The 11,279-nt window shown below is 35.1% G+C and overlaps 1 protein-coding gene across 1 annotated transcript; it reads right to left on the bottom strand.

Moving 5' to 3' along the window:
• Window positions 1-103: 103 nt before the first annotated feature.
• Window positions 104-7,845, bottom strand: LOC127647987 (stannin-like). Its single transcript, XM_052132537.1, has 2 exons — window positions 7,740-7,845; window positions 104-2,353 (listed from the first exon to the last, which is right to left on the bottom strand). Exon 2 carries the CDS (start codon window positions 2,261-2,263, stop codon window positions 2,000-2,002), a length of 264 nt encoding a protein of 87 aa, XP_051988497.1. The 5' UTR covers window positions 2,264-2,353; window positions 7,740-7,845; the 3' UTR covers window positions 104-1,999.
• Between the last annotated feature and the right edge of the window lie 3,434 nt (window positions 7,846-11,279).

The following is an 11,279-nucleotide window of genomic DNA, read 5'->3' as shown; positions in this document are numbered from 1 at the left end:
AATTTTTTTGTTTAGGCACTAAAATTAAATTACCTTTTGTATTATTTTTTTTTTTCAAGTTCATTAAGTACCAATATACTCTAATTTAAAACAGAAGTAAACATGAAATGAATTTGCTATGTCTATTAAAACTCATACTATAATTTGAAATCCTATTTTAGCATACTAAAATATACCCCAATATCTACCAATAGTTCATTAGAGTTTAAGCTATAATTTTAAAACTCTTGCAAATACAAACAAAACACACGAGTACACACTACTCTGACTTCCTCTGGTTCCAAAGGAGGTTATATTGTTCAGTAGTCAAAACTCTGGAAACACAGAGCTGAGTGACATAAGCAATACACCGAGCACTTAGTTATTCTCAAATATGCAGGTTAAAATAACATGCGTGTACTGTCCTTTATGTGGATGGTTTTAATAGAAATCAGAAAGCACAATTGTCAAATTCACAAAATTCAGTCTCCATGGAATGACAGTACAGTACATATCTGATACAGTATTAGTAACATTAATTAAATCATTTTAGCTGCATTTTCAGGCTTTGATTTGGCAGCCTCCCCAAAAAGGGCTGTTGATTTCACGCAATGAATTGTATGGACAACATTTGCATGGATATTGTATAAAAATAAATAATTTCTCTCAATTTCTTCTCACATGTGTAAACAGCAAACACCGCTACATCTCAAAATCATCTGGACTCAAAGGAAAGAAAATAATATGGACAATAAGACAATTACTTTTTCAGTATCCCGCTGCACAACAAGCCATCTAAAAAAATAAGATCTACACCTTCAAATGACCCCAACCTTACAATGTAGAAATGTGCTAGGCCACAAAAATGAATGCCTCTGGGTCCACAACATCATGGATCTAGTATAAGTAGGGCCCGGTCATTGGCTTTCATTCTTATTGTGGCTTCCTAGCAGGTTTACACTGAAAACACCAAGTGCTGTTAAGAAATCGGTAACACATCAATTGAAAGTAAAAAAGTGCAAAAGATAGCATGAACTTTGAATGAATGTAATCCAACAATACTGATAAGCCGATTAACCTTCACACAATTTGGTTGATTCTCACAAACCCCGTCAAAAACGTTACTGGTCATATTTTACTTAAAATTCAAAAGAAACAAAAAATAAATTATACTTGGCATTAACAAAATTAAGTGTGTTTTTAGGAACATCAAATTGTTTTACATTGTGACTATTTTTATGACAGTTAAGCACATTTTAACCCAATTCAGCAATGCGAAATTGTGACTCATTTTCACTATAACTGTTCTTCTGTATTTACTGTACAAAAAAACACATTAGTGTTACAGTAATAAGAATCAACATTGAAAACAATGGCTATATTATAAATATGTTTGGATGCATTACGGTAATGAGAATTTAGGGGTAAAATGTTCTGTAGTGTCCTAAACAAAATGTCACAATGCAAAAAATGTAAACAGTCCTAAAAATGCATTGATTTTGGGTTTACATATGACCAGGACATTTCTTGACAGGTTTCATGAGAATCACTCATTTATGGTTTCTTTAAGAGCTTCTACAAAAAAAACAAAAAACAACGTTAAGTTGTTTAAAAGCTTCAAAATGATCTAAAGCTTTGAACATCATGTGAATTGATCTTCTTAATACCAGAGCCTGCTCTGGAGGCAAGCAGTTGTGGTTAAACAAAATAAAACCATCTTTCTTGGTTAAGCTTTAGAACTCAGCAATAGCTTTACAAATAAATAGCATTGCATATAACGCCAAACGCAGACAATTGTCAATTTCACATTATAATAGGGTGCTACACTGGACCCCCACTCAAAGCAACAAAGTAACTAGACAACTGCATGCACTAGTTTTGTTGTAATTTTTTCACTTGTTTAAGCAGTGAAGTCCTTGCACCGTTTCAAATTGATTTTAACATTAATGCGAGGTGTTGAAATTGTAAGACTTCAAAGAGCCTGAACATGGTCCAACACAGTTTGCATCGAGAAGAGAGTTTAGGTGTGGCTCTCGGTGCCGTTAGGGGTCAGCTTGGTCTTGTGCTCCACCCGCGGGCCCTTGGCTGAATACTGTACCATTAAGAAGGGCTCCTTGGTTTCCCCTTCACCGACTATGCTTTCTTCATCTTCAGACTGGCCGATACGCTGCAGTCGCAAGTAGCACCAACAACCAAAAATTAGCGCCCCTAGTGCAGCAACAGCAATGAGTATTACAATGATTGTCACAACCCCAGTGGTGGGGCTATGGTCCATGATAGACATACTGTCTGGAGAGAAACAAATCAGCTACTGTTCTCCACAAGTCCACAAGAGGCAGTTCTGCAAAGCTGTTGTGGCTTCCTGCTCCTGCAACTGAAAGACATTGGAAATAAGACATATGACTGAAACATTAAGAGGGATGAGCACCACAGAATGCAAAACTACCCAGCAAACACAAAACCAGCTGTTTTTTTGGAACCAAATCCTAACATTCTAGGAACATTCTCTTTAGATTCTATTTTTATAACCATAAACTAAACTTTTGAGAATGTTGCAGGGAAGTTTTTGTGGGACAACCAAAAAAAGAACATACAAAACATTCTCTAATGGTTATTTTTAGGTTTTATTTTTAGAACCATAAACTAACCTTCCCAGAATGTTCTGGGAGCCAAAAGGTGTTGAGTAATTGTTTACAAGTTGAATGTATATAAATATTTGGGGGTATAAACTGGACCCAAGCCCACCAAGATTGTTAAACGTTATTTGTTGACAAAGAAAAAAGCATAAATTTGTTACATTGTAACAAATTTGTGAAACTGAGAAAATAACAAATGAGTAACTAAATATGTGGCAATATGATCTAATTAAGTGGGTTTCCATCCAAATATTTTATTGTGCATTTTGAAATGATGCATAAGAAATCCTTAATGGAAACGCTTGATATGCAAATAAAACTTTCTAAATTCGCTTAAAATGTAACGTGTTAGGAGGTGGATTTTCTAGAGTTTTGCATTAGTTAAAATGCACATTAATGTGATGGAAACAGTTTATTTGTAAAACGATGATGTGTTTTGACCACTCGTGCATGTGTTATAAGTGTGTGAGAGCTTGATGCGACTAGCCCACTGAAAGGTCCGATCTTGGCACACACTTCTTTGAACATAGCGCTTGTCATTCAGAAGTGTTTAACCCACAGCTGGTTGATAAAGTGGGTCCTCACAATCCGCCAGAACAGTTTTGAGAGCGGGCGCTCCTAGGTATGCGAACATCGCAGTTATTTCAGCCCACATTTTATAACAGATTATTTAACAGATTTATAACACTTATTCTGCGGTGTCTCATATCTTGCAAATAAAACTGTCCCCAAAGCATGGAGAGATCATTCAGCTGCTCCATCATGACGAGGCTGCTCCCTCATGATAATGCGCGTTACATAGTGGATGGAAACGCGCGACAATTCACATTTTCTTAAGTCAAATTTTTAGAAATATGCTAATAAAATGTTTAACATTTTGGATGGAAACCCAATTGACAGCAATTGGCTGTCAGTCAATTTATCTAGAAACATCATCAGAATCTGCCAGCAAATGACCTGTGCAAGCATGGTGAAGCAAATTTATAATTATTTTTTTATTTAGAGAAAAGACAATTATTGTGTTAGTCAAATTAGTACAGGACATTGCCATGATGTGCACATGAAATTTCCCATCAAAGGCTTAGAGAAACTGAAATGGAACAAAGGTACCCTCAAGGTATATTTTGGGTTCAATACAAGTTTCGTTCAATCGATAGCATTTATGGCATAATATTGATTACCACAAAAAATTATTTTGACTCGTTCCATCAATTTCCGAAGCCAAGAATGAGGTTAAAGTGAGGCATTTTTTTTTTTTTAGGGTTTAAAAAGGCAGAAATTTGAAGCTTAAAATTGTATAAAAGCACTTACATGAAATCTTCAGTTAAAACTTTAGTGGTTAAATTTTTCATGTTTAAATTGTCATTTTAGGGTTTTAGGGTCATGGCAAGGAAGTTGTTAAATTGGCAATAATTTCACACAGAAAAGGTTATGTGATTTATCACCCTTTAATCATGTTCACACATATTGTTTGTCTTGTGATTAGACTTTTGAAACAGTGAGTATTTTAATGTTTACGGGTTGGTCGCACTCACTAATTTCACAAAATACATTTTTGTGGTAATCAACTTTATGCTAGAAAGGCTGTTGATTGAGCTTGTATTGAACCAGGAATATTCCTTAAAATTTATGTTAACCATTTTTGCCACATTCACTTCCATTGTAAGTGTCTCACTGTAAACCAGATGTTTGCTTTCTTTAAGAAAAGGAGGGGCAATTTAACATAACTTGTGTGGTAATCAATATTATGTCACAAATGCTGTCGATGTTGCACTTGTATTGAACCCGGAATATTCTTTTAATGGAAATCAAGTCAGTTTTATTTGTATAGCACTTTTCAGGTTACACATAATGCAATTAGTGAACTGGCCCTAATTAGGCCCACCCAAAAATGTAATTTCCTGGCCACGCTAAAAACAAAATATTGTAGAGTTGTCTGCCACGCCCCAGACTCAAAGCTCATGCAGGTTACCAGAATGAAGACAACTCTTGCTAGGGGTGGAGGTGCTTGGACCATCGTAGCTAAAAAGAATATGCCATAATCAACCTATGTACACTGTATTGAACTACATCGAACTAATTGTACATCGTTGAACTAAAAAATCTACCAAGCAATCTAATGCTAGTCACATTTCACCACATTCACTGATTCAGTCACAAAACACAATAAACTTTTAAAATGGATGTAAGGTTTACATTAGATTAGAAAAACGGTAGCAAGTAGCTAGGGATGGGCATGAGTAATGTCAGGCTTGTGGTTTCTATCGTATTTTTCTGTCACGCTGGTTGTTGCAGAGGTAGTAAACAGCTGTGGCCCATCCGCTCCACCACATTAGTCGGGATCACTTCATCGACTGTCTCTCACTGGCTTGAAAACAGGCCGCACATGAAACACAGAGTATGATTGCGAGTACTCAAATGTTGAATTTACTCAAAATGTCCATCTCTACTAGTAGCCTTATCCTTGTTTTACTATGCCTTTGGTCATGGTGGTTTTTAGACAAATGGTGAGGGTTTTTAGTTCGGGTGGAATCAGTCTTCTCTGATCCAGTTCGTTTGCTGGCTTCCATGGATGCAGCACGCAGTGTTGTTTGCCTGAAACTTGTCCAAATCTGGTAACCCGGCGGTGTCAAAATACTATTGTTGAGTGGGCAGTGGGCGGGATCACACAGGCCAAAACATAAACAGAAATTCTGGCCCGGAATGGAAACTTCAAAGTAAAAATACTGGCTACAGCATTGTTATCGGAGAAGCCAGTATTTCAACTCAGCATGTTTCCTAATTCTCTAATGACATATTATGGTCATTTTATGATTTAGTAGAGTAAAAACATTACATATAGCACATTTGATATTATACAAATTATAAGTAATTATAGCAATATGAAACTATTTTTGCAAGCTTGGTGTAACTATGCAGTGAGGAATGCTATCATAACTGTCCAATGTCATTTTGTGCAATTTACATTATAAGACATAAAGCCAGAGGAGGTCATTGCTTTCATTCCTTCTAGCTTGCAATTTAGAAATAAAAAAGAAGACTGGCATAGTCAGGGGCTGCATTAGCTGAAAACTTATCTGCTGATTAAAAAACATATATATATATATATATATATATATATATATTTTTTTTTTTAAATAAATAGATATATTAGGGGTGTAATGGTTCTCGGTTAAAAAACGAAACATACGGTTTGCCACCCACGATTCGGGAAGCATTGGCACCGCGGTTCACCACAAGTTTATTGACGCACAAGGTTTTGTGAAGAAAAGAAACATCAAATAGACACGCACAGTTACAACCTCCGCTAATGCACCTGAACGGATCTGTACATGGATATGCTCTGCCTGTGTTTCACGTGGGTCAACTTGATGACATCACTGTTCTGCAAGGTTGTGTGTAGTTGAAAATGGCAAGTGGAGAAAATGAGACACTGATAGAGAAATGCCCTGCATTATTCAGGCCTCCTGTCTGGAAACATTTTCTTTTTGCAGTCAATTACAACAATGATGCTCAAAAAACATTTACAAAACAGGCACTGTTTACAGACATCTCTCAGCACGAGTTCTGTATACTGGTCATCGACATATGATCATTTATGCTGCAGATGAGCCGAAACTGCAGACTCTCTATTTCATTTTTAAGCAAGCACTCTGTGCTGATTAGGACAAGCATAAAACATGAACCAAAGTGACGGGAATTCATTGCCAGCGATATGTTTCCCTATTCCCCTGACGAAGATGTGTGATTTCTGCGTATGATAAAAAACTCGAGCCCTCGTACCATTTTAATAGCAAAGTTCCTTCTATAGTGATGTACAGCTTCAGAATATTGAATATACGTGCAGTAGAGTTTGAAATGCATTTTATGTCAATGTATGTAGCGTAATAGTATGCAGGCATTAAGTTAAAATGTAGATTTATTAATCAGAGAAAAGTTTTTTTTTAAACCATGGTTTTTTTAAATCAAGTTAAACCATGGTTTTAATATAGTAATATTGTAGTAACCATGACTACTGTCACCATGGTTTTTAATATTGTAGTAACCATGACTACTGTCACCATGGTTTTAATATAGTAATAATGTAGTAACCATGACTACTGTCACCATGGTTTTAGTAATATTTTAGTAACCATGACTACTGTCACCATGGTTTTAATATAGTAATATTTTAGTAACCATGACTACTGTCACCATGGTTTTAATATAGTAATATTTTAGTAACCATGACTACTGTCACCATGGTTTTCTCCATCTTGTGCATATCAAATTATAACAGATGCAATATCCCCTACATGAAGCCCTAGAACTGAAACAAATGGCAAGTATGATGAATAAAAATAGACTATGACGGAAAACTCTGCATATAATTTCCGTAGAATAATTCCCAGTGATGTGGTCGTGAATAAATTCGTAAAAACAGCTTTAACGCAACCATTTTCTCAAATGTGCTTCATGAACACTCGGTTTACGTTGATCGTGTGAACTTCTACTGATTGGTCAGCTTCAAGTAGATCGTCAAATCGGCTAGTTCCACCACACACACATCACGAATTGAGTTAAAAAAAAATTATCGGCAGGTCGTGACCTGCTCGGCTCCACTCTTAATTCCTCTCACAAGATGCGAGCCGCGACCAGACGAGCACCAACGATTTCCACGCGATCTGTCCGCCTGGAAAAAATCGTTCGGGACAGCCGAAAATCGCACCCTGTACACCCGCCTGAAGCTACAGGTTATGCAACACATTTGCTGTGAGCATCTCGTCTTTCCACCATGCCCAAGCGCCAGAATGACACAAGCGTTCGTACTTAAACGATCGTTCTGATTGCACAAGGCCTTTCCGCTGGCATTAAAGCGACGCTTCCCAAAATTCATTTGTTGCGACATTTCATGCAATAGAGCGGCAACATAAAGCCAAAACTATTATCGAAAACGAAAGTGCCAAGTAATGCCACAACCATTATTATTTCTGCATTAAAACTGATTTTTGAACGGAAAAACCTGTTATGTTGATTTTTCAAAAATGTATATGAAATATACATGAACCGAGATCGGAATAAATAATAGCACAAATACTGATATAAAATGAAGTAAAAGGTGTCTTAGTTAAAAGTGAATCTTACCTAAATCAGGCTGATTTGTATTAAAGAATAACCGTTATATTCGTTGTCTCGTCCTGAACCATCGTTGACGTTTCCCGACATTTCTTCTGTTGCTTATAGGCAGTTGGTAAACCAACTTATGGCGCATTACCGCCACCTACTGAACTGGATTGTGGAGCTGCATACATATATATATATATATTCTTGTGTAAATTCCTGTTTCTTTTAGAAAATGTATCACAGCTTTTCAGGGATTTTAATCTTGTTTCTTACGCACTAGATTTTCCAAAAACATATTCTGTATCTACTTCCCTTGTGTTTGTGTCTGCAATATTTGTCTTTATCATATGCCCTGCAATATATTACATTTCCACAGATTATGTCATCCCACAAAGTAAACATAATCCAGTAGGATTTTTTTAATTTTTATAAAAATTCCCATTTAGTCCTGTATGTCCAATTCGAATTCTTGTTATTACTGATTCTCATCTGCATACAGCGATCTTCCCATACCTGGTTCTATTTTACTGAACATATAATTTATCATTATATTAAACAGGAGAGGACTACATAAACTTCCTTGAGGTGTTCCATTTTCAACTGTAAACACATTAGAACATTTCATGCCTCCATGCGCTTAGAAGTGCTTATATTTTAAAGAGCAAAATATCAAACCAGTGAGCCAATGCAAATGTAAATAAATAAATATGTTGCCACAGTAAAGGAAATGAGATCACAGCTGTAAAAAAAAAAAAAAAAAGTATTTATCCAATCAAATAAAAGGAATGCTGTTTCAGTCAACAGCAGAGGAGGTTGCGCAGACATGGGCAGGAGGGGGCCGAGTCTGTCAGAGAAGGCCTTCCTATGGGCAGGGCTACTTTTGACATGTATTCCACAACAGATTACAGATTACATACTGTCAAATGTAATTTGTAACATATTTTGTTAGATTACTCAAGGTCAGTAACATATTCTAAATACTTTGGATTACTTCTTCAGCACTGGTAGATTTTTTCACTTGTTTTGACTATAAAATCTCTGCCAGTACAGACAAAATACACGTTAAAAATACATTCTCTGAAAAACCTAAATATAATATATGCAGTGTTGTTACTAAAACAAGGTAAATCTAATTGATCACGTTTTAAGGATTTTTATATATTTTTACAGGAAAACATGATCAAGAATATGATTTTTGCCTTAATATCAAAGGTCTTAGAAAAAATGAATTATGATCTAATCCTTTCTGGTAACCTGTGTATGTAAAACCTGTGCATGTGGATTGGTGGTGGTGTAGTGGTCTAAGCACATAACTGTTAATCAGAAGGATGCTGGTTCGATCCCCAAAGCCACCACCATTGTGTCCTTGAGTAAGACACTTAACTCCAGGTTGCTCCCGGGGGATTGTCCCTGTAATAAGTGCACTGTAAGTTGCTTTGGATAAAAGCGTCTGCCAAATGCATAAATGTAAATGTACAATGGCTAGAAATAGTATTTTAGTTTAGCGTAAATCTGACAATTTACACAAGGTTTATTTCTATTCCTTCTTAAACTTACTTCAAACGTACTTCTCTGTCTGCTCGTATGAATGTAACACATCATAAGAAAGTGTTTCACCGCTGTTCAAATGCACTTTGGATCGCATCATTTATATGTATAAATGTTTTCCATCTGAAAGGACTAAATATTAAATGAAACAAATGACAATAAAATACAAGTAATCTCTTCAGTAATCAAAATACTTTTGGAATGTAACTGTATCTAAATAAATGTCGGGTGCAATTTGTATTATATTCACAGATGAATGGAAACAGAAACTCAAATGTATATGCATTTGTGGATATTAAATATTTTATCACCTCATGTCATACCTTCCAACCCACAGACGTGCAGATATAGGGAATGTGTGGCGTTTGAGTTAATTAATTTCACAAAAATGTTTCATCTAAATATTTACATTAAGGCGAAGACAACTTTTAATTAATCTTTGTCAAAACAAGTTGGGTTGGTAACCTTCATTATTATTACTATTATTATTATTATTATTATTACACATACGCATGACTCAAGCTAATGATACAATTAGTTCCTATCATTCATGTGATTAAAATGTTTAACATTTTTACACGTTTCTAATATTTATATATTAATACAAGTTTATATAAGTAAAATGATTCACATTAATTCCATTCACTCATCCAATTTATTTTAACACTATACCAACCAACACCACAACTTATGCCAACCCCTATGTGGGGATGGTTGGCAAAAATGGTTAACACAAATTTTAAGGAATATTCCTGGTTCAATACAAGCTCAATCAACAGCCTTTCTAGCATAAAGTTGATTACCACAAAAATGTATTTTGTGAAATCAGTGACTGTGGCCAACCTGTAAACATTAAAATACTCACTGTTTCAAAAGTCAAATCACAAGACAAACAATATGTGTGAACATGATTAAAGGGTGATAAAATACTTTCTAAACTTATCTGTGTAACGCTATATATCACTTTGTTGCCATGACTTTTGTGACCCTTAACCCTAAATAAATGAATTAAATAAATGTACAGCTCAAACAATAGACAGAGAAGCATGTAAGTGCCTTTAACCCCAGACGTCCCCCTCATTCACTTCCATTGTAAGTGCCTCGCTGTAACCTTGATTTTATTTATATTTATTTTCATAAATTACATTTATATAATTATACATTGCATAGTATAATATATCGGTATTAATTTAATTTATACCAAGATTAACAAAAAATGCAAATGTTAAATCTTAAGTAATTCATGGTTTAACCAAGAGGAGCTGTATATTGAGAAATATATAAAACAGCTGGTTTGTTATGTAATATAATGCAACACTTTCTCCTGGGGATGGACTCTCATTTAAGTGACCGTAACCAAATTGGGACTGCAGTAAATAGTATCAAAACATTTAGTGATGTATCAGGATTGGTAATGAACATTAATAAATCAGTTTTGTTCCCCCTCAAAAATTGCAATCTGGCCAGTCTTGATGGAATACCAATTAATGAAAAAGTGACATATCTTGGAATTGTACTTTGTAAAAATATAGAGGAACGTCATAAGTTAAATTTTGATCCAATTGTTAAAAAAATACAATCTAAACTAAATTCATGGTTAATGAGAGACTTGTCTCTATTTGGCAGGGTCTTAATTTCAAAGGCAGAAGGTATATCACGCTCCGTATATGTTGCCTTATCGCTGGATATCCCAAAAAATACAATTAAAGAATTGGATAAAATACTGTATGATTATATCTGGAGGAAAAAAACCCATTATCTCAAAAAAGATGTTATCACAGGATGTAGAGACCAAGGTGGTCTGGAAGTGTTGGATTTTCATACTATAAACAATACTTTTAAAATTAAATGGATTATAGAATTCTTGAAAAGCCCTGACAGCTTCTGGAACGCTTTTCCATCATATTTGTTCAATAGTCTTGGTGGCATACATTTTCTACTGAAATGTAATTTTTCTATTGATAAAATTCCCTTGAAATTAGCTGACTTCCACAAACAAGCCCTTCTATCTTG

This window comes from Xyrauchen texanus, chromosome 8, assembly GCF_025860055.1.
Source record: "Xyrauchen texanus isolate HMW12.3.18 chromosome 8, RBS_HiC_50CHRs, whole genome shotgun sequence".
Taxonomy (NCBI): domain Eukaryota; kingdom Metazoa; phylum Chordata; class Actinopteri; order Cypriniformes; family Catostomidae; genus Xyrauchen; species Xyrauchen texanus.
Note: the sequence above shows the minus strand (reverse complement) of the source record. Positions and strands in the feature narration are given on the sequence as shown.

Excerpts from the sequence above, each read along its gene's own strand:
- LOC127647987 (XM_052132537.1), bottom strand. The coding sequence starts at position 2,263 with ATGTCTATCATGGACCATAGCCCCACCACTGGGGTTGTGACAATCATT.